At 46.8% G+C, this 23,749-nt stretch overlaps 1 protein-coding gene and 1 pseudogene across 1 annotated transcript in view; both read left to right on the forward strand.

The window, feature by feature from the left end:
* COL27A1 (collagen type XXVII alpha 1 chain) overlaps positions 1–17,343 on the forward strand; it is a 154,515-nt gene extending 137,172 nt beyond the window's left edge. The window contains exons 57-61 of the mRNA XM_055427661.2: positions 1,521–1,586; positions 2,426–2,594; positions 3,629–3,738; positions 13,883–14,101; positions 15,334–17,343. Of these exons, the coding sequence (XP_055283636.2) occupies positions 1,521–1,586; positions 2,426–2,594; positions 3,629–3,738; positions 13,883–14,101; positions 15,334–15,480 (711 nt within the window). The 3' untranslated portion in view covers positions 15,481–17,343. The remainder of the gene's footprint in view (positions 1–1,520; positions 1,587–2,425; positions 2,595–3,628; positions 3,739–13,882; positions 14,102–15,333) is intronic.
* Positions 17,344–17,635: 292 nt separating this feature from the next.
* LOC148777508 (small ribosomal subunit protein eS24 pseudogene) lies at positions 17,636–18,004 on the forward strand (annotated as a pseudogene).
* Positions 18,005–23,749: the final 5,745 nt, after the last annotated feature.

Consider the following 23,749-nt stretch of genomic DNA (forward strand, 5'->3'; position numbering starts at 1 on the left):
TTCTTCTTCAATAAGGAAGCAAGCTAGGAGGAAATTAGGAGATCTAGGAAAAGACTTTTCCCTCTTAAAAAAAAAAAAAAAAGGAAACGAGAGGGTTTTTATTTTTTGAGTAATAACTAATAGGTCCAGTGCTTGTTGTATGCAATATAACATTTGTAGCGCTTTTCTGGAGTTCCCTTGTGGTCTGGTGGTTAGGACCCCACGCTTTCACTGCTGAGGGCTTGGGCTCAGTCCCTGAGCCCTAATCGGGGAATTAGGATCCCTCAGGCTGTGTGGGGAGGCCAAAAAAAAGAAGTGCTTTTCATGTATTTTGCTGTTTAGTCACTAAGTCGTGTGACTCTTTGCAACCCCGTGGACCCGTAGCTTGCCAGGCTTCTCTGTCCATGGGACTTTCCAGGTGAGAATACTGGAGTGGGTCACCATTTCCTTCTCCAGGGGATCTTCCTGATCCAGGGATCGAACCCAAGTCTCCTGTGTCTTCCTGCATTGTAGGCAGATTCTTTACCTTGAAATCATTTATTCCTCTCCACAGTTCTGAGTTTTATTGTCAGGATGAGAGAACTGAGTTTAAGCAACTTGCCCAGATTGTACAGTTAGTAAGTTGCAAGGCTTGGGATCTGAACTTGAGAAGGACTGCAGAGTCCTAGCTCCAGACCCCGACCCTGGGGCTTTACTCACTGGCAGATCTTCCCCTTCTCTATGTTCATAGTGAGGTCATGCAGCTATGCTTCTGGGAAGCCCAGTGCCAGGAGTGGAGGTGCCAGTGGAAGTGAGACGCTTACAGTGCAAACCAAACAGGAGACCCTGGGGCTGTGGGAACGTAGAAAGAGGGGTCCACACCCAGCCTGGGGGCTTCAGGAGCGAGTTCCCATCGCAGGGTGGCATCTATAGGAGGCGTGCAGGGCGGGGTTTCTCACCCACAGCGCTGTGCACATTTGGAACCAGACGATTCTTTGCTGTGAGTGATTGTCCTGGGCATCGAGGATATTTAGCCTCAGCCTGGCTTCCACCCACTGCATCCCAGTAGCACTGCCTCCTCCAGTTGTGACAGCCCCTGAAGTCTCGAGATGTTGCCAGAAGTCCTCTAGGGGGCAGCATCACCCCGGCTGAGAACCACTGGAATAGCAGATGGAGTGGTGGAGGAAGGGAACGGGCAAATGGGAGCAGCCCGTGCAAAGGCCCGGCGCTAAGCAGAGCATGGTACTGGGGAACTGAGAAGGGCAATAGTGTGGGCACGGAGCACCCACGGGAGACAGGAGAGAGGCAGGGCCGGAGAACACAGCACACAGGCCACTTCGAGGAGGTTGGACTTGTTCTTGGGGGTGACAGCGCTAGGGAAGTGCCTGGAGGAAATTAGCAGAAGCATCTGTTTGCAAGGGGAGGAAGAACAGAGTTCCCCAGAAGGCCTGCTATTGGCCAGGATCCCACTGGGGAAGGTGGGGTGGGAAGGCCCTTGCTCAGACCCTGGGGCTCCTGCTCGGTGGGGGCCAGGAGGCACACCCTGTCTTCTCTCTGCACAGCAACAAGATGACCTTGGGGCAGCTTTCCAGACGTGGATGGACACAAGTGGAGCACTGAGAGCAGAGGTACCACCGGGGCCCTGCCCATGTGGGGTCCCTTGCTTGGAGGGGAGCGGTGCAGAAATGATGACCCACATGTGGTCAGTGGCCTTCACGTGACCCACACTGAGGAATTCACAGCCAGCAAGTGACCCAGAAGCAGGGCTGAGCCCTTTTGCTCTCCTCCTGAGTCGGGTAGAGATGTCAGAAGCAGCTGCTTGGTTCAGTCCCAGAATCCGCCAGAGGCAGGAAACTTGTCCACAGGCTCTGCTAAGACCCTGGACAGTGGTCACCTCAGCACTAGGATACCTGGCTGAACAGGGCCCTGGGTGTCCTCTGGCCAAGCCTTGTCAAGAGTGTCCTTTGCTGTGTTGCTTCCCCGCCGCCGCGATAGGGAACTCACTGCCTCCCAGCTCAGATCGCCAGACTTTTCCATTTGTGCCCTGAGTGCTCTCTCCAGGCTCACGAGCCAGGGGAAGGGCAGATGGAAAAGCTTGTTTTCTTCCTTACATTCTGGGGAGTGGGGGAAGGGGTAGTCAGTGGAAAGTAAGTCCTTCACCAACCCCTTCCTGAGGGATTTGGGACCCCTCCCTTGACTCCTTGCTCACAGGACCCTCCTGTTCTGCAGCAGAAGCCAGGCTGACTGTCCACATCTCTCAAGCCCCCAGGCCCTCTGGATAGATCTGCCCCTGGCCACCACTGGTCCCCAGTTTCTTTATTTGTTAAGTGGAGGGAGACCCAAGCATAGCCCCTGCAGGGAGCTCAGATGTCTCTTCAGTGGCAAGAACTTGGGGCAGTGGAGGCTCAGAGCTCCGGCCGGACAAGGACCTCAAGGGCCCGATGGCCACCCTTTTTTCTCACAACAGGGTTACAGCCATCCGGACCGCCTGGTGCTGGACCAGGGAGGGGAGATCTTTAAAACCTTACACTACCTCAGCAACCTCATCCAGAGCATTAAGACGCCCCTGGGCACCAAAGAGAACCCCGCCCGGGTCTGCCGGGACCTCATGGACTGTGAGCAGAAGATGGTGGATGGTACGAGGGCCGATGGGGTCTGTCTCAAGCAAGGGCTTCCCGGCCCCAGGGGTGGGGCAGGGCATGGCAGGGGATTCCAGGAGGAGCTGCAAGAGATGGTTAGCCGCTCTAAGACGGAGCAGTTAGCCATTAGATTCTCCGCTCAGCTGGGCCGAATGTCTGTCCTTGGGGAGGCGGTCATTTATTCACTCAACAAACAGTCACAGAGCCCCACAGTGTGCCAGGCATTGTGCCTCCTGGGGCTTGGGGTATGGCGGGGAACACAGGACGGGTCCACCCTTCCAGAGTTGAACCCACACATCCACAAGCTGGGGATGACCATTTCACTGCAGTGGCAGAAAAAGGCTCCAGGGCCAGGAGGGCCCCCATCATAGCTCCCCTGGAGAGCCAGGAGTCCCAGTTTCTGTCCTGCGCACCTCATCTGACTCTCCTCTCTCTCTGTGAGCTGTGTGGTGCCTTGGAAGGACCACAGTTTTAGAGGTGGAGAGACCTGGGTTCAAATGTCCGTCCTGCCTCTGACCTGCCCTGTGAGCTGGGTGAGCCACCCTTCTCTCTGCTGCGTGAGAAGGCTGTCCTCCTCTTATCACCTGTGGGGCCTTTGGTGCCTTGGAAACCCAAAAGGGGAAACCAGGTACCAGCAGAGCTGCTTGGTTGATGGGACAGAAGCCCTGACTCCCACCAAGTTCTGGGAGGATCAGAGCCTTGGTAGCAAAACCTTTCAATTAAACAATCCCTAAACCCCTTGGGCAAGTGGCTCAGCCTCTCTCAACCTCAGCTGTCCTTTCTGGAAAATGATACTTCCCAGTGACGACAGGGGGATACGTCCCATGTGGCCCCTCTAGAGACTCTGCCAGCTCTGAGCTCTGCCCAGAGGCTTTCCTTCATCACTACAGCTCACAGAGTCCCTTTTCTGCTCCACCTCGCAGCCTCCACCTGGGGCTCAGCAGGTGACCAGGTGTCAGATTCATCTGTAGAACCAACCCTGGGGCTCCTCCCCACACACATACACCACCCCCATCCCACGTTGCCCATAGGTACCTACTGGGTGGATCCAAACCTTGGCTGCTCATCCGACACCATCGAAGTCTCCTGCAACTTCACACATGGTGGACAGACGTGTCTCAAGCCCATCACGGCCTCCAAGGTACCCATCTGCTCCCCAGCGCTCACTGGCTTGCCCTTTCTACGCCCCTTGTCCCTGCCCTGGACAGCAGTCCATCCAGGCTTGTGACTGAGCCTTAACTGTCTTGCTACATGACCTCGGGAAAGTCTTCTCCTCTTTTTGAACCCCAGTTCCTCATCTCTGCATTTGGTTTCCAAATCTTTTTGTGTTGGGTGATGCTGATGGCTCTGTCTTCAAATAGAACTTTCTGCCTAATGTCTACAACAGCAGTTAGCCAAGCTGGCTTGGCTTGGACATCTATGACCATAAGCACAAAACAAGTCAGTGTGATGGTCAGCTGGGGCACGTGTTCTGGGATTGTGTATGCAAATATGTAGTTCATGTTGGGTGCCCACTTACCATGCGATGGTGTCTGGGCTGAGAATTTTAGGTGCCCCAGGGAAGCTCCAACAAACCACAGTGTGCAGCCGCGGGTGGAGCATAACCACGCCCCCGGCTAGGAAATCCCTCGCCGGATGGTGGGTCTGTAGTTGCAGCCAGTCCTCCATATGAGACAATTCATGCTGCAGAGAAAAGGGTTTCTCTGGCTGCAGGATAGGTGGGACTCCAGAGCCCCCCAGGGGAAGCTCTGTAAAGTACCTTGTCCTGACCATGTCAGACCCACAGTCTGAACATCCGTAGGCCAGCCAGCTGGGTCACAAATCTTGGCTGGGTCCCCACCATGGGCCAGGCACTGAGCCAGGTGCTGGGTTCAACAGGAAACATGGCAGCCTCCAGAAGCAGAGCTCACAGTCCAACAGGCCCTTTCCCTTCTGGCAACGGAGGGTCAGCGGCTTTGTGGCAAACCCACCTGGCAGACGGGTGAGGCTGGCACCTGGGTTGGCAATGCGACTGCCCATCTGAGTCGCCATCCCCATCAGGAACAATGAACCACTGTCCTGGGCTAGTCTCAGCCTAACGACAACCAGTGTTGTGGCTGGACCAGCCTCTCTGATTTTTATTAAGGTTGCAAACTGCCCTCCAGCAATAACCACCCAGAAACGGTGGGGGAAAAATGTAGAAAGGTTTCTTACTTACAGGACCTGGAAGTTACAGCATACCTGGAACCACGCGGTGAGGCCTCTGGCAGGGAGAGGAAGGGATGGTGCGCCTCCTTCTACTGGAGGAGGCGGTGGCTAGGGCCTTATAGGTTCACTCTGTGCTGGTGAGTTTAAAACCTAAGGGTGGGAGTTTAAAGCAGGAGAAGAGAAAAAATAAGTGGTCCAAATAGTTGTGGAAATCAACCAGAGCTCTAACACAAAGGAGCCGCAGCGTTGGGAGGTGGCCCAGCCCTTCCAGGGTTAGTCTGTGGGGCTGGCAATGTGTTTATTGGAGATAACCTTTGAAGTGTATGCCTCAGCAACCTTAACTCGAGCACTTGCATCACACAAAAAAGGGGAAAACCCAACTGTCAGGGCTTATACTACCATCTGCCCTGTGATGCCCTGTGATGTGAGGCGTCAGAGTCAGTGGTGAGGACATTCGCCTCCTAGGTAGCTGATATGTTAAAAGTCAGGGGTAAGGCACCTTGAAACCCAGAAAATACACGTCTGAACAGGATCACAGTAGAAAACCCTATAATTATTATAGAAGCAGTAGTCTGAAATTCAGTCAAGAGCTGTTGGCCCAAACTTGAAGGATCCCATAATGAAACTAAGTCAGCGATCTGAGGGGCCGTAGAATCTGTTCCAAGATTTGCGTAATACTGTGAAGCATTTATACATCTTGGGCATCGTGTGTAAGTAGGTCAATCTGAATCTGTCCTGAGTAGGTAGATTGTTTCATATCTCATCTAACCCGTCTCTTGGTCCTGCTGCTGCTGCTGCTAAGTCGCTTCAGTTGGGTCCGACTCTGTGCGACCCCATAGACGGCAGCCTACCAGGCTTCCCGGTCCACGGGATTTTCCAGGCAAGAGTACTGGAGTGGGTTGCCGTTGCCTTCTCCATTCTTGGTCCTGAGAATAGGTCAATTCAGTAAAAGAGGAGTATCTTATTTCAGGAGGCAGTGATACCCAAATAAGGGACAGTACAAGTAATCGGGTATTTAATAAAAGGCATCTGTATGGAAACAGAAAAAGTCAAGAATTCCCTGGCAGTCAGTGGTTAGGACTTGGCGTTTTCATTCCCATGGTCCTGGGTTCAATCCCTGGTTGAGAAAATAAGATCCCACAAGTGGCCAAAACAAAAAAAAAAAAGATGAGACAATGATTGGAGAAGATTATAATCCCAGTTTTTGAGTTCTAAAGGTGCTAGTCAAGAAGATTTCTAGATGTTGGGCTCCAAACATCTTCAGATGGAGTGAGGGCAGACAGAGGCAGTCTGATAGGTTTCCTTGGGTTGCAGTTTGAATGTGCCTGGTGATCTTTCTGAGTGGCCCTCATGGCAACGGGCATGAAGATTGTCCATACATGAACAGTTGTGATTATCTCTCTGCAGTTTATATCATGTTAGCCCAGTGTAGCTTGCATGGCTTTGGGAAAAGTGCAATCTACATTTTCAATAGAAAATGAAATCAGAAGGGTGGGAGAAAAACTGGAAACATTAGTTTGGAGAGTTGTAGCTAGATATTGGAGGAGCCAAGAAGAATTCAGTATACTGTCCAACTTACAGGTAGAAAACAAAGTCTCAGATGATTAACAGAACTAGAATCCAATGTCCACAGCCGTGTGTCATAGTTTCTTTTGAAACAATTTTTCTCTGTACAGTCATCCCTGTTTCTATTAAAGAGAGCCATAGAAAGACTAATTCGTTTGCAAATTAAATCTGGTTTCAAGAAATGTGGTTATTTACACAAGTGCAGCTATAAAAGTGATTGACAACATGAGCTCTTTGCTGTTTTGCTGAAACCTTTCATAAGGAGTCTCAGACTGAATTTTAGAAGCTTCTTCAGGGCAAGAAACCAAGAACTACCATCAGACTTTGCCTGGAATACCTGTAAATCTGGATAAATTCCTCTCTTCTCAAAGTACCCAAAATATCTTCTGATTCCTGTACCTGCCAAGAAGTGGCCTTCCTTACTCACCTGATAAGACTGCTGGGAACACTGTAGTCTAGGTAACAGATTTTTCCAGTATTTCCAAGGGTCTTTATTGGCTCCATGAAGTCAACCTTAGTTCCTTAAGCGATCTGGTCACATCAGAGTCTATATATATATATATATATATATATATATATCTCAAATATGACAATCCAGTCAAAGCCTTGCTGATAACCAGTATTTCCAATCATGTCCTGTTACAAGAACAGAGTCTTACTGAGCTTATGCAAATAACTGTACTGCCATGAGAATAAGAATACTCACAGAGCAAATTCTAGAAGGATCAGGTAGGGAGAAACAGCAATTATTTCATCTTTGTTCACAAAGGTGTACTTCCCCAAATTGCTGTAAGTCTTTGCTAGCTTTAGAGAACAATTTTCCTTAAACGTGGAAACAGAGATTAATAACCGCCGAACAAAAGTTATAAAAAAGTGTAATCATCCTCATCAGTTCATTCAGTCCTAGGCAATTGATCACCGATCGTGATCTTTTGTAGCAGTTTCATAAATCCAGTTTTTCCTTAGAGTTCTGTAAATTCTTGCCCATTTAGTGGTATGATTTAAAAGTTATCAAAAATCTGTACTTGTCAGAGTCCTGTCCATGAATCTGAAGATGGAGCACTTTCGCAAAGGGATCAGAGTAGAGCAATAATTATAAATAAAAAAAGAAATGACATTTTTCATGCCCATGGTTAAAGATCTGATGAGAGTTCATTATGATGAAGTTGACAAGGAAAATTTTGTTATTTCTGTGACACACAACATTTTAAGATAACTGGAGTTATGATGAATAACATTACATATCAGAATTTCAGGAATTTCATATGATTTCTTGAATATTGTATTAATAAAATATATCCATTTGAGGATATCCATAAAGAAGACGTAGCATTATTTCCTACTTGACAATATTTCCCATGTGATTTCACATATCAAATAAGCCTAATTAGTTTAGTGTTTCTCTTTTTATTAGGAAAGAAAAGGATATTTTGAGATGTTCCAAGGATCCTTTGGAAAACCCCAAAGTTACTTTCAGATCAAAAAGACTTCATTTAAAATTTGACTTGCAGAAGTTTGTCAAAAATATCAAAGATTTTCAACACTTGATTACAAAGAACCACAGATCATTATTTTAAAAAATGCTTAATTATCTACTTAGCTGAGGTGACAAAGGATTTTAAAAGCAAATACAGAACGTTCCATAGTTATGAGCAAAAGTTAGCTGTTTTGGAATTGAGAAGACTGTTTTCTAGGTAATTAAAGATCCAATTAAGACAACATGAAGCTCAGGAGATTATTCTGATAAAACACAAAATCTGCTTTCTAGCCAGATTACTTAAAAAGTAAAGAATAACTTTCATACTTTTAACAGGAGCAGATCAATACTCCAAGAAAATATATCCTTTTAGCAAATGAAAGAAAATTACATAAGAACATTATTGATATTCAGTTCAGTTCAGTTCAGTCGCTCAGTCGTGTCCGACTCTTTGCGACCCCATGAATCATAGCACGCCAGGCCTCCCTGTCCATCACCAACTCCCGAGTTCACTCAAACTCATGTCCATCGAGTCGGTGATGCCATCCAGCCGTCTCATTCTCTGTCGTCCCCGTCTCCTCCTACCCCCAATCCCTCCCAGCATCAGAGTCTTTTCCAGTGAGTCAACTCGTCGCATGAGGTGGCCAAAGTATTGCAGTTTCAGCTTTAGCATCAGTCCTTCCAATGAACACCCAGGACCGATCTCCTCTAGAATGGACTGATTGGATCTCCTTCCAGTCCAAGGGACTCTCAAGAGTCTTCTCCAGCACCACAGTTCAAAAGCATCAATTCTTCGGCAATCAGCTTTCTTCACAGTCCAACTCTCACATCCATACATGACCACGGGAAAAACCATAGCCTTGACTAGACGAACCTTGGTTGGCAAAGTAATGTCTCTGCTTTTTAATATGCTAAAAGCCTCTTATAATAACAATCCAATTTTAGCCAACTTGACCACACAAAAAAATTCTTTTTCTCTCTTCTGATAATAGGATTAAACTATCTATAAAATCTTCATTAGATAGTAGACAAAGTCAGCCATCATCCCAAGCTAATTTTTTTTGTAATAAAAATAACATGGATTTATTTGGCTAGCAAACACTGGAAAAGCGGTCTATCTGCAGTATATTTCATGTTGTTAACTCTGAAGACATACCTATTTTAATTAAAACAAATTTAGGCTAGCTTTTATTTACCAAAGGTTATCCCAGATCACGTGAACTTGAAAAACATTTGGATTAGTTTCAGTATTTCTGAATGTTCAGTTCAGTTCAGTCGCTCAGTCGTGTCTGACTCTCTGCGACCCCATGAATCACAGCACGCCAGGCCTCCCTGTCCATCACCAACTCCCGGAGTTCACTCAAACTCATGTCCATCGAGTCGGTGATGCCATCCAGCCATCTCATTCTCTGTCGTCCCCTTCTCCTCCTGCCCCCAACCCCTCCCAGCATCAGAGTCTTTTCTAGTGAGTCAACTCGTCACATGAGGTGGCCAAATTATTGGAGTTTCAGCAATAGCATCAGTCCTTCCAATGAACACCCAGGATTGATCTCCTTTAGAATGGACTGGTTGGATCTCCTTTCAGTCCAAGGGACTCTCAAGAGTCTTCTCCAGCACCAGAGATCAAAACCATCAATTCTTCGGCGATCAGCTTTCTTCACAGTCCAACTCTCACATCCATACAGGAGTAACTAATTCATAAGTACTTATTTTAAGCCAATTAAGCAGAGCTCTTTTACACATTAACTTTGGCTGTACCATTCAGAGATAGAAAAAGAAATCACATATTCATCCAGAGATTACAAAAACACACAGACCCTGAGACCCTATAGCTTCCTTTCCAAAATTTTAGCCATGAGTCACGTACAAAACTCACTTTTTATAAATAACATTTGGCTCCAAATTGTGTCTGGCAGACAGAACAAGTTAAAGTTACCTGCTTCAGCAGCTAATGCCTTCTACCAATATTTGTGGAAATGACTTAAGATCTGTATTTGTTCCTAACAAGTAATCTTAAGGAGGCTGTGGACTAGATTTTGAGTGAGAGAGCTTTAATAGCAGTTTGTATTTTGAAAGGTCCCTTTCTCTGCTCTGTTGTTTTATTTTATTTTTTCATCAGCCTCAGGCAATTGTAGACAGAGTTTTAGTTACCTCCTGGGGTGTTTCCATTTCAAAGATTTAATCTTCAAGGGACAGAGAAAGAACGTAAATTTTCTTCTAGGAGTTTTAGTCCCTTTTGTATGGTTTTGGCAATTCCAATAAAATGTTGCAGTACTGCCCTGTAATTAGGGTAGTGCTCTATTAAAATAATTCCCTGGGTCAAATGGGGCCTCTTTGGAGTTGAAAATGAAGAGGGGGTCATCTGGATAACCACAACTGTGGAAATGGTAAACCCACTCAGTTCAGTTCAGTTCAGTCTCTCAGTCGTGTCCGACTCTCCGCGACCCCATGAATCACAGCACGCCAGGCCTCCCTGTCCATCACCAACTCCTGGAGTTCACTCAAACTCATGTCCACAGAGTCGGTGATGCCATTCAGCCATCTCATTCTCTGTCGTCCCCTTCTCCTCCCACCCCCAACCTTTCCCAGCATCAGAGTCTTTTCCAGTGAGAAAAACCCACTAGTTCAGGCCAATTTTGTGCAACAGGAGATGGGCCTCATCTTAATGTTTTCCATTCACTGTGAGCCTTAGCAGTGATCACTGTGATGGAAGGATGCAACCACGCCAAGAATAAACATCCAGGAGAGGAGGGGCCCTGGTGGAGTATCAGTGGTCTAGGGTCCTTTGCCTTCCCAGCTCCCTCTTTCTTATCCAAGATGGCTAGATAACCCTTTTCAGGTTTCCCTTAAGGGATGCCTTATGAGGTGTGTTTCTTAGTTCTGCTTTGTTCAGGGGAAAGCCCAGGGAGCTGAAGATCTTGGAGGAAATGAGCATATAGCCCAGATGGATCTTTAAGAAAAATTATGGATTTTAGGATCTTTAGCGATATTGGCCAGTTGATGCATTTTGCAGCCTTAAATAACAATTGAGGGCCTAAAACAAACAAATCAACACTCCCAAATAGCCAATTAGCTCCTTTCTTTCCATCCTGCTGCATAAAATATTTAAGAAAAATTTGAATTTCATTTAAGGTATAGTTTTTCATCTCAGTTTCTACTTCTTGATTTTCTCCTATTATCTTAATCCAAAGTGGGTTACAGGAAAAGTTTGGATGGCACCACTGTGAACCGTCTTCACAGCTGGCCACTTTCCTTCCCAGGGTGTTCCAAGAGACCTCTTCGGGATTGAGGTCTGCGTCCACTCACATGATGTGTGCAGGGTCTTTGGGAAAAGCCCTCAGGCCCCTGGAATGTGATATCAGAGACTTGGCATGTTGGTTTGCCCCGTGGGATGCTTCCATGGGGTTTTGCATTTATCAAGAAACCCTTTCAGGGGTCTTAGGAGATGCTGACATCAGATGTTTAGGACATTTATATTTGCCTGTTAATTCTTTTAGTAACATCACAGCAGGGATAGGAGCCATAATACCCCATTGGGTCAGGGATGAAGAATGCCAGCGATGAATGAAGCTTGGACCTTGGAGACCGTAGATCTCTGTTATGTCTGCCATCTGGTGGTCAACTGGTTTCCAGTTGCGAGGCTATTTCACTTTTCTGGCACAACCACCAACTCTATGGTTGCAAGTGGAGGTCTCCTATCCTCCCCATGTACAGGAATATTTCTCTTATGCCTTTATCCCAGAACCCTTCCTTGGGCAATGACATAGCCTTGTGATCCAATTCACTGTCCTTAACTCTGCCCTTGAGGCATGGAGGACCTTTTGTTGTTGTTCAGTTGCTAACTTGTGTCCGACTCTTTCCACCCCATGGACTGTAGCCCGCCAGGCTCCTCTGTCCATGGGATTTCCCAGGCAGGAATACAGGAGTGGGTTGCCATTTCCTTCTCCAGGGGATCTACCTGACCCAGGGATCTAACCTACCCAGCGGACCTTTATACACATTAATTGTCAAGGAAACAGTAACCCACTCCAGTACTCTTGCCTGGAGAATCCCATGGACGGAGAAACCTGGTAGGCTACAGTCCACGGGGTCACAAAGAGTCGGACACGACTGAGTGACAGAACAGAACGGAAGGCCTTTATTGGACCATAAAGGAAGCTGAGTGTCGAAGAATTGATGCTTTTGTCTTGTGGTGCTGGAGAAGACTCTTGAGAGTCCCTTGGACTGCAAAGAGATCAAACCAGTCCATCCTAAAGGAAATCAACCCTGAATATTTATTGGAAGGACTGATGCTGAAGCTAAAGCTCTTATACTTTGACCACCTAATACGAAGAGCTGACTCGTTAGAAAAAACCCTGATTCTGGGAAAGATTGAAGGCAAGAGTAAAAGGGGATGACAGAGGATGAAATGGGTGGATGACATCACTGACTTAAAGGACATGAGTTTGAGCAGGCTTCGGGAGATGGTGAAGGACAGGGAAGCCTGGCATGCTGCAGTCCATGGGGTCGCAAAGAGTTAGACACGACTGAGCAACTAAACAACAAGGCCTTAATAATCAGTGGTCTCAGTGGCTAGTAAGAGCCTATGGCCTCGATCACACTGTTCTGGGAAGTCTGTCAGATTATCAAGGCAGGCGTGACCTTTTGGGTTGGATCTTCCACAGTGGCTCAGCAGTAAAGAATCTGCCTGCAATGCAGAAGATGCAGCAGGAGCTGCGGGTTTGAGTCCTGGGTCGGAAAGAGCCACTGAAGAAGGAAATGGCAATACATTCCAGTATTCTTCCCTGGCAAAGCCCATGACTAGATGAGCCTAGTGGGCTGTATATAGTCCATGGAGTTGCAAAAGAGTCGGACATGGACTGGTGACTAAACAGCAATCGCAGCAATGTGCGAAAACACACAGCAGTGAGGCAGATTCCTTTCGCGATGCTAACACCCACCTGAATTAGGTGGTTAGTAAGCAAGCTGCAGGTCAAGGGCCTCCTCTCCATGGACTGCAAGGGAGATTGTGCAGTCCGGCCTACTACGCCAACTGTCATGTACCTCTCAATCTATCAATAACCATGTCATGGTCGGACCAGCCTTCGTGGTTCTTATTACGATTTCAAGATGACCTTCAGCAATAACTATCAGGAAACTTGGAAAAAAGTAAAGGTTTGTTACTTACAGGACCTGGAATTTACACAGCCCACCTGGAGCCACACACTGGGGTCACGGGTAGAGAGAGAGAGACGGTGCATGGGCCTGGGGTTCTACTTTTATTGGGGTGGGGGTGCACTAAGGTTTCGTAGGCTCAGTCTTCATTGGTGAATTTAAAATATAAGGGCCAGAATTTAAAGCATGGAGAGAGAAAAAAGAAGTAGCCCAAGTGGTTGGTTACTGAAATCAATCCAGAGCTCAAAAACAAAGGAGCCTCAGTACTGGAGGTGGCCTGGCTCTTTATCTAGTCCTGTGACTGGCAGGGTATTTATAGGAAGTAGTCTGTCTTTGAAGTGGATGCCTCTTTGAAGTGGATGTCTCAGCAATCAAAGCTTAAGTCAGGCACTCGCATCACACACACAAAAAGAAAACCCAACTGTCAGGACTTACAATACAGCCATTTAAGCCCTAAATCCTGTCTTTTTATTTGCTGTCAGTCTGTCTTTTCCAGCAGCACCCACCCCACCCTACCTGGAGCTTGGGACTTAGAAATGTGGTGAAGCCACTTCTCCTGTCCTTTGCCCTCTAAGAGCCTTTTGATCCTGGGCAAGATCCTCTCCCTCTCTGAGCCTCTGTATCCCAGCTCAGCCCCGGAGACAGTACATCAGGACCCTCACAGCTCTGGCTGGAGTCAGGCAGACCTGGTTCTTTCCCTTCCTTACTCCTTGGCTGTGGGACTCACTCACACCCACCTCAGTATTTCTGCCTTTCGAGTGAGCAACACCTCTGGGACCATGGCTGGGAATTACTTCCCAGGAAAGGGCTTGTGCCTGGACCTTCCAGAGGAAGGAGAGGAATTCGGAGAGTGGTGGGCAGCCAAGTCCAACCCTGCCTGACCACTGTGTCTCTTCCACAGGTGGAGTTTGCCATCAGCCGGGTCCAGATGAATTTTCTGCACCTGCTAAGCTCTGAGGTGACACAGCAGATCACCATCCACTGCCTTAACATGACCGTGTGGCAGGAGGGTACTGGGCAGACCCCAGCTAAGCAGGCTGTGCGCTTCCGGGCCTGGAACGGGCAGATCTTTGAGGCCGGGGGTCAGTTCAGTCCAGAAGTGTCCATGGATGGCTGCAAGGTAACTCTTGGGGCCCCTCATAGGCCCCTTATGCACAGACAGGTGTAAAAACATGTTCTTATATGTAACAATTTTATACTATACTATATTAGTATAACATATACTATATTAGTATACCATGCTATAATTTATACTATAATATATATTAGTATAATTTTATACTACACTATAATATATATATTAGTGTGCATATAGTTTTTAATCTTTGTGTAATAATTTTTTATAGCAATTTTATATAATTGCTTGCATCCTCTTTCCTCCCTGGGAAACTTTCAAGGGAAGGTCTGGGCTGGTAGATTGGGACTTATTTGCAAGGCTACTTATAAAAGGATATATTTCTACTCTTCTCTCTACCCCCTGCCCTCTGGTTAATTTCTTCTCTTAACCTGGTTGTTTTCCGGGGCTTAAAACAGGCTGGGTTGTAATTGAAGAGGGAGACAGAAGGTCGTCCAAAAAACCAGTCTCACGATATTAAACAAAACCAGTAATGCACAGTGTTACTGAGGATGTGGAGAAACCCAACACTCTCACACAAAGCTATTTGGAAAAATTAAAAATAAATTGGTAGAGGTTTTCAGAGCAGCAGCTACATATATATCTCCAATATATATCCAGAGCCTTACAAATGTACCTATCATTTGATCCAGCAAATCTATTGATACTTCTGGAATTTGTTCTAAGGTAACAATGTGCACAAGTTTAGCTACAATGATATTCATGACAGCTTTATGTATAGGAATCAAAATAGTGGAAGCAATCTAAATGGACACAAACAGGTCATTGTGACAGTGAAATGCCATGTGGACATTAAAAATTGTGAAGAAAGATGATGAAAGGGAGAACTTTCCTGGTGGTCCAGTGGTTAAGAACCCACCTGCCAATGCAGGGTACACGGTTCGATTCCTGGCCTAGGAAGGTCCCACATGTCTCAGAGCAGCTAAGCCCGTGTACCACAACTGCTGAGGCCTGGGCACCCTAGAGCCTATGCTCTGCAACAGGAGAAGCTGTGGCAATGAGAAGCCCGTGCAGTGTAACTAGAGAGTAGCCCCGGCTCGTTGCAACTAGAGAAAGCCCTCGCACAGCAAAAAAAACAAACAAAACACAAAAACTTTAGTGCAGCCAAAAAGAAAATAAATATTTTAAAAAGAAGAAGAAAGATGATGGGAAAAGGCACGTGATCCATGATGAGGACCATGATGGATGTGTGTGTACCCCTTTCCCTCTACCCTCAGGTCCAGGATGGCCGCTGGCATCAGACACTCTTCACCTTCCGGACCCAGGACCCCCAGCAGCTGCCCATTGTTGGCGTGGACAACCTCCCTCCTGCCTCATCAGGGAAGCAGTACCGCCTCGAAGTTGGACCTGCGTGCTTCCTCTGACCTCTGACCTCCTGGCTCCTCTAGGCCTCGAGGAGGAGGGAAGAGGAGAAAGAGGAAAAGGGAGAGTACCTAGGGGTAGGTGGGCCCAGGAAAGGCAGCTCACCTGCCCAGGGATCCTTGAGCAGACCCCAGCTGTTGTCTGCCCAGTGGAAGAGGCTGAAGGGTAGCGGGACACACGGAGTGTCCTTGGGAACAGCTGATCCCAACTCAGCCCCAAACACCAACCAAAGAGCCGGCCAGAGCAAGCTGGGCCTGCAACCCACCTGAGCCCCACGGCCTGTCTCCCAGCTCTGCGGCCACCCCCTTCCCTGCCCAGCTTCCTGCCCAAAGAGCCCCACCTTCCAGCCAGCTTGAGAGAAGGGGGCACCTTGTCAGCTGGTCCCTGCCGGGGAGCTTTGATGTGCAATATTAGTGAGGAGACATGAAAAAAGGAGAAAAGGAAAGAAAGAAGTATATATATTATTATTTAAACAGACACAAAGAAGGCGCGGTACTATTTTTTTTTTTTTCATCTAAGAAAGAGGTGAGAAGGGGAAAGAGCAGCCAGGGGGTGGGAAGTGATGGATGCAGAGAGGGAGAGGTGAGATCCTCGGGGCTGAGGGTGTCCACGTCTGCTACCTCCCGCTGTGAAATCGCTGGTGCTCACAATTGTCTTGTAGTGTATGTGATTTTTTAAGGAAAAAAAAAAAAACAACTCTATTTAAGATTCTGAAGGTGCTACCATTTTGCCACAGACTTTGAAGAAACATTTAGATGTGGGCTTTCATCCACATTTTTCTCTCTCCTCCAAATGACAAAGTTCGGGGAATTTTTAAAATTTTCCTAGTGTCACCCTTGTGCTCATCAGGTAATCTGTTAAGGAGGTGGGGAAAGAAGGTAAAAGTAAAAAAAAAAAAAAAAAAAAGCAAAGCAAAAAAACAAAAACAAAAAACAACCAGAAACAGAAGTAGGAAAGATTTACCTTTTAACTTACGGACTTTGAAATGCTTGTCCTCTGAAGGCAGGGGGAGGCCTGAGCATGAAGGATCTTATTTTGGCCTTTCTTGGTCTTGGAGGGAAGTTAGCTTATCTTGGATGGCGTGATCTAGACTGGGGAGTCCTGACCTTGAGCTTCAACCTTGAAGAAACCAGTGAGGAGAATGGCGCTGGGTCAGGACCGGCCTTGGAGGTGGAATGTAAATACGGACCCATCTCATGAAGGCACAGACCGTCTCCTAAGGTCTTCCATTCTGGAGCTTATCCTTCCAAGATAACAGTCATCACTCTTGCTTTTTCACCATCATTGAATTCTGTAGGAACCCAGTGTTGCTAACTTCAAGTGTAAATGCGGGCGCAGGAGAAAGGCTTGTTGCAGGAATCTCAGAGTTCAACATGGCAGGGCTCACCAGGGTAGTCTGAATTGTCCTGGATCAGTGAACCAGTCAGCATCCAGGTTGGATTTCTGAGGTCATTTTGACTATGGAATTATTTTTATAGAAGGGGAAATTTTATGTGAAAGTCTTATTTGTGTCTCTTTTTTTTTTTTCTTTCTAAAGTTGTGTCTCTTCGGGAATTGGATTTGGTTTTCCTTATTTAATACCTCACTCTGGCCCACCCTCCCCTGCCCCCACTTCCCGTCTCCCTGCCCCGCCCACTGCCCCCTTGCTGCCGGAAGTGCGTTTTTTGTAGCAGCTCGGGCCTCATCTCAGCACTGGTCTCCCAAGCCGCCAGTCTCCACCTGGCCTCTGTCCTGGCGTCTGTCTTGTCCTTGGGTTTCTCTGCTGTCCTCGTTCACGTCTCTGTCCACATGTCAATGTGTTAAAACCCAAGTGGGTTCTGTTTCTCCTTTTCCCTTCTGGATTTTAAATAAATATTTAAAACTGAGGCAACGGAATGACGCACTTGTGGCTGTGTGCTTCTTTGAAGAGACCAGAGGGAAGTTTCTGGCATGGCTGAGGGTTGGAAGAGGGGTGGAGGGGTGGTGGGGTGCCCTGTTTATGCAGCTTCCCCCAAAGGAGAGGGGATAGGGAGAGAGATGGTGCCTCAGAGTGAGAGGGCCTAAAAATGAGGGAGTTGGGTCCTGCAGGGTCCCACTGGTTTCTTAAGGCTGCTGTAACAGCATCACAACCCTGGTGCCTTAGAAGAGCAGAAAGGGGCTTGAAGGTCAGCCGCCATCATGAACGACCCGGTAACTATCCGAACCAGGCAGTTTATGAGCGGCCCGCTGTTTCAGCAGAGACGCACGGTCACCGATGTGCTTCACCCGGAAAAGACAACAGTACCTGAAACAGAAAATGTGGGGAACTGGCCAGAATGTACGAGGCCACACCAGATGTCATCTTCGTGTCTGAATTCAGAACCCGTTTTGGTGGTGGCCAGACTACAGTGTTGAAGACGCCCAAGAGTCTCTCTTGGCTTTGGCATGATTTACGATTCCTTGGATTACCTGAAGAAGAACGAGTCCAAACAAAGACTTGCAAGACATGGCCTGTGTGAGAAGGAAAGACCTCAAGAGAGCAGCAAAAGGAGCGCAAGAGCGGAATGAAGAAAGGCAGCTCAGTTCAGTCGCTCAGTCGTGTCCGACTCTTTGCGACCCCATGAACCGCAGCACGCCAGGCCTCCCTGTCCATCACCAACTCCCGGAGTTTACTCAAACCCATGTTCATTGAGTCGGTGATGCCATCCAGCCATCTCGTCCTCTGTCGTCCCCTTCTCCTCCTGCCTTCAATCTTTCCCAGCATCAGGGTCTTTTCAAATGAATCAGTTCTTTGCATCAGGTGGCCAAAGTATTGGAGTTTCAGCTTCAGCATCAGTCCTTCCAATGAACACCCAGGACTGATTTCCTTTAGGATGGACAGGTTGGAGCTCCTTGCAGTCCAAGGGACTCTCAAGAGTCTTCTCCAACTCTGCAATTCAGAAATATCAATTCTTCAGCGCTTAGCTTTCTTTATAGTCCAATTCTTACATCCATACATGACTACTGGAAAAACCATAGCTTTGACTAGACAGACCTTTGTTGGTAAAGTAATGTCTCTGCTTTTTCATATGCTGTCTAGGTTGACCAGAGCTTTTCTTCCAAGGAGCAAGCATTTTTTAATTTCATGGCTGCAGTAACCATCTGCAGTGATTTTGGAGCCCCCGAATATAAACTCTCATTATTTCCACTGTTTCCCCGTCTATTTGCCAAGAAGTGATGGGACCAGATGCCATGATCTTAGTTTTCTGAGTGTTGAGCTTTAAGCCAACTTTTTCACTCTCCTCTTTCAATTCATCAAGAGGCTTTTTAGTTCCTCTTCACTTTCTGCCATAAGGGTGGTGTCATCTGCTTATCTGAGGTTATTGATATTTCTCCCGGCAATCTTGATTCCAGCTTGTGCTTCGTCCAGTCGAGCATTTCTCATGATGTACTCTGCATATAATTTAAATAAGCAGGATGACAATATACAGCCTTGCTGTACTTCTTTCCCAATTTGGAACCAATCTGTTGTTCCATATCCAGTTCTAACTGTTGCATCTTGACCTGCATACAGATTTCTCAAGAGGCAGGTCAGGTGGTCTTGTATTCCCATCTCTTCCAGAATTTTCCACAGTTTATTGTGATCCACACAGTCAAAGGCTTTATAGTGAATAAAGCAGAAATATATGTTTTTCTGGAACTCTCTTGCTTTTTTGATGATCCAGTGGATGTTGGCAATTTGATCTCTGGTTTCTCTGCCTTTTCTAAATCCAGCTTGAGCATCTGGAAGATCACGGTTCACGTACTGTTGAATCATGCCCCTGGAAAATCTCTAATCTGCTTTCCAGGCCTCCATGGATTTGTCGACTATGGATATTTTGTGTAAATGGAATCTTAATGGTATCTGACCTTTTGTGAATGAATGCTTTCATGAAGCATAATGTTTTCAAGTTTCATCCTTATAGCATGGATCAAGGCTGCATTCTTTTTCACAACTGAATAGTATTTCATGGCGTGGATAGACCAAATTCTGTTTACTCATTCATCCTTTGATAACCTGTGGGTTGTTTCCATCTTTTGGTGATTATTAGTAGTGCTTCAATGTGAACAATTCTTACCTGTGACATTCTTGAGAGAAGCCCTCGCAGCACCTGCTTCGGAAGAAGTGAATGAGAACCTAGGAGACAGAGTTAGCCAGAGTCAGTGCATAAATATACAGGACACACAGATAAATCTGAACTTCAGATAAACAGTAAGTATGTTTTTAGCATAAGTATGTCCCAGTCAGGACTTCCCAGATGGCTCTAGTGGTGAAGAATCCTCCTGCCAATGCAGGAGACACAAGAGATAAAGGTTCAATCCCTGGGTCAGGAAGATCCCTTGAAGTTGGAAATGGCAACTTGTTCCAGTATTCTTGCCTGGAAAATTCCATGAACAGAGGAGTCTGACAGGCTACAGTCCATGGGGTCCCAGAGAACCAGAACGACAAAGCAATTGAGCGCGCACACACACATGCACACACACACATGTCCCATCCAGTATTTGGGACATACTTATACCTGTCAGACCTGAAACCCGTATCTCCTGAATCAGTTCAGAGTACTTTCTTCTTTAGCTTGTTCCTCCTTTCCTGGGATGTTGGAGAAATCAGAACATTTCTGCCCTTCTCGTTTACAAGAAAGAACAAATCATGAGAAGTTGAGCTCATATCCAGGATTTGATGTTTTAAAGACTAGCTGTAAGGTTCTAGGTCATCAGGCCATAGCTGGGTCTTCTCTACCCTCCCCATCCTGGCATCTATCCCAGACTGCGAGCCCCTGGAGCCACTGTCCTGTGGTGACTGTAAGAATTCCATCCATGGAGCCCAGGATTTGTGGTTTGGAATGGCCTGGAGATTTTCACATCCTAGATACACTTTCCTGTTTGACAAAGAGGTACCCCATGATTCATTTAAATTGAGATAAAATGAATCATCACAAGCTAAGGCTAAGAGAAAATGAATAGAGGTTAGTCAGACAAGGAAAGGCATTGGGAGGAGAGGGAACAGTTAAGGCCTGGAAGTAAAGAAGCAGTGCATATCTGGGGAGTAGCAAGGAGTCCCAGGTGGCACTAGTGGTAAAGAACCAGCTTGCCCATGCAGGAGACGTAAAAGACACAGGTTCGATCCCAGGGTTGGGAAGATCCACTGGAGGAGTGCTTGGCAACCCACTCCAGTATTCTTGCCTGGAGAATCCCGTGAACAGAGGAGTCTGGAAGGCTACAGTCCATAGGGTCGCGGAGAGTCAGACGTGACTGAAGTGACTTAGCATGCTTGCATACAAGTAGTTCAAAGTGGTACCAGAGGGTCAGGGGAAGCCTGGGGTATTGGGTTAGGAATAGGGCAAGCCACAGGTTTGTACAGGAGAGCAGGGTTTGCAGTGGCCAGATGGAGTCTGTGCTGCGATGGGGCACTCGAGCGGAGCTGTCCAGGGGCAACTGACCGAACTGAGAGGACAGGTCAGAGGTGTGCAACCCAGGCTGAGTTCCGGAGAGTCGTCAGTCATGAAGACGTGAAAGCTGAGAGAGGCAGGAAGAAGGGCCAGAGGGAGAAGAGAAGAGGAGTTATGCTAAAGCTACGCTGCTCAGCACCCTTGGCACAGGCTCCCTTCAGGAGGCCTCTGTGACCTGACCGGGGAAGCCACTGAAACGGGGCCAGTTTGTTCCCAGCAAGGGCAGGTAGAAAGTGTCAGGGACAGAAGACAGCCCTTCCCGACACAGCTAAGGCGCACATCCCCAGGGGAAAGCCCAGGCCTGCGTCCACTCTGTCCCCAGTGAATCAAGCCCTAGCCAAGGACAGCCATATTTCACAATGACCAGCAGCCTGGTGCTGGGTAAGTGACAAAGGGACAGGAGAGAAGGGGGCGAGGCTGGCAGGCGGATTCCAGTCTCGGCTTCCTGTCATGTGGCTCTGGGCAAGTCATTCTCTCTGGGGATGACATATCTTTCCCTGCTTGCCAACCACAGACCAAGTGATTGTTCTATTAATACAATAGTTGGATGAACCAGGTGAAATGAAATGATATTCAACTTTTTTTTTTATCTCTAAAATCCAGTTTTCATATGGTTCAACCCCTAATAACACTCTTCAAAATAACAGGGGTTACACTTTCTTGCACACTTTCTGTGAACTAGGAGTCACGTAGAATGTGACCCATGTTCATCTCACGCACAGTCTCAGAGACACGTGTTATTGCCCTGGCTCTTCTGATGAGGGAACTAAAGTCCAAAGAGGTTACATAAGTTGCACAAGATCACAAAACAGGATCTGGACTTAGGCAAATATTTTGGGGGTATTTCCTCAGTCCAGACACAAAGTTCTTAATTCAGACTGTTTGCTCTGCTGGTGTATTCTTGTGGTGGCTCATGCAGAAGATCACGTATTAGTTGTCAGACACAGAGCTCAGCCCTGGCTTGTATAAAATGCCCAGAAATATGTATAAAGTGGTTTTCTTAGGAAGTGAATCATTTCAGAGTGTGCCTTTCCCTGGGTATCGAAACCTCACCGTTTCATCCTGTCACCTGAACCCTCTGTGTGGGTGTTAGTCACTCAGCCATGTCTGACTCTTTGCGACCCATGGACTGTAGCCCTCCAGGCTCCTCTGTCCATGGGATTATTCAGGCAAGAATACGGGAGTGAGTTGCCAGTTTCTTCTCCAGGGCATCTTCCTGACCCAGGTCACTGGTTTTCTCATGTATCTAATGCAGGGTGGGGAGCTATTTCGTGAATCTAACAGAGACATATTTTTGCATGTTGGTATCTTGAGAAGGGGGATGTAACTTGCAATCAACCGAAGTATTTATATAATGCAGGAATCTGTCTTTCCTTCTTCACCACCCCACTTCTCATTAAACAGATGGTGATGATTATTATAATAGGAGAACCCTTAGAAGCAAGTTTGTTTCATCTAATATTTAGTTCATCTAAATGTGAACAGATTGAATGTGCGTAACAATCCAATGAGTAGAATTTATTACTATTATCCCCACTTTACAGCTAGGGAAATTGAGACAAGAGAAGTTAGATAACTTGCCCAAGGTCACACAGTTAGCAAGTGGTAAAGCTAGGACCACCTTGCTTATTTAACTTATATGCAGAGTACATCATGAAGAACGCTGGGCTGGAAGAAGCACAAGCTGGAATCAAGATTGCCGGGAGAAATATCAATAATCTCAGATACGCAGATGACACTACCCTTATGGCAGAAAGTGAAGAGGAACTCAAAAGCCTCTTGATGAAAGTGAAAGAGGAGAGTGAAAAGGTTGGCTTGAAGCTCAACATTCAGAAAACAAAGATCATGGCATCTGGTCCCATCACTTCATGGGAAATAGATGGAAAAACAGTGGAAACAGTGTCAGACTTTATTTTCTGGGGCTCCAAAATCACTGCAGATGGTGATTGCAGCCATGAAATTAAAAGACGCTTACTCCTTGGAAGGAAAGTTATGACCAACCTAGAAAGCATAATAAAAAGCAGAGACATTACTTTGCCAACCAAGGTCCGTCTAGTCAAGGCTATGGTTTTTCCTATGGTCATGTATGGATGTGAGAGTTGGACTGTGAAGAAAGCTGATCGCTGAAGAATTGATGCTTTTGAACTGTGGTGCTGGAGAAGACTCTTGAGAGTCCCTTGGACTGCAAGGAGATCCAACCAGTCCATTCTAAAGGAGATCAATCCTGGATGTTCACTGGAAGGACTGATGCTAAAGCTGAAACTGCAATACTTTGGCCACCTCATGGGACGAGTTGACTCACTGGAAAAGACTCTGATGCTGGGAAAGGTTGGGGGCGGGAGGAGAAGGGGACAACAGAGAATGAGATGGCTGGATGGCATCACTGACTCTATGGACATGAGTTTGAGTGAACTCTGGGAGTTGGTGATGGACAGGGAGGCCTGGCATGCTGTGATTCATGGGGTCACAGAGAGTCGGACACAACTGAGCGACTGAACTGAACTGAACTGAAAGCTAGGACATCTCGTCCCATAACTTCATGGCAAATAGAAGGGGAAACGTTGGAAGCAGTGACAGATTTCCTCTTCCTGGGCTCTGAAATCACTGCAGCCATGAAATCAGAAGATGGTTGCTTCTTGTCAGGAAAGCTATGACAAACCTAGACAGTGTGTTAAAAAGCAAAGACATCACTTTGCCAACAAAGGTCCATATAGTCAAGGCTACGGTCTTTTCAGTAGTCATGTATGAATGTGAGAGATGGACAATAAAGAAGGCTGAGCACCAAAGAATTGATGCTTTCAAACAGTGGTGCTGGAGAAGACTTGAGAATCCCTTGGACAGAAAG

Source organism: Moschus berezovskii, chromosome 7, assembly GCF_049115385.1.
Source record: "Moschus berezovskii isolate FMDL1 chromosome 7, NW_MosBer_1.0, whole genome shotgun sequence".
Classification (NCBI taxonomy): domain Eukaryota; kingdom Metazoa; phylum Chordata; class Mammalia; order Artiodactyla; family Moschidae; genus Moschus; species Moschus berezovskii.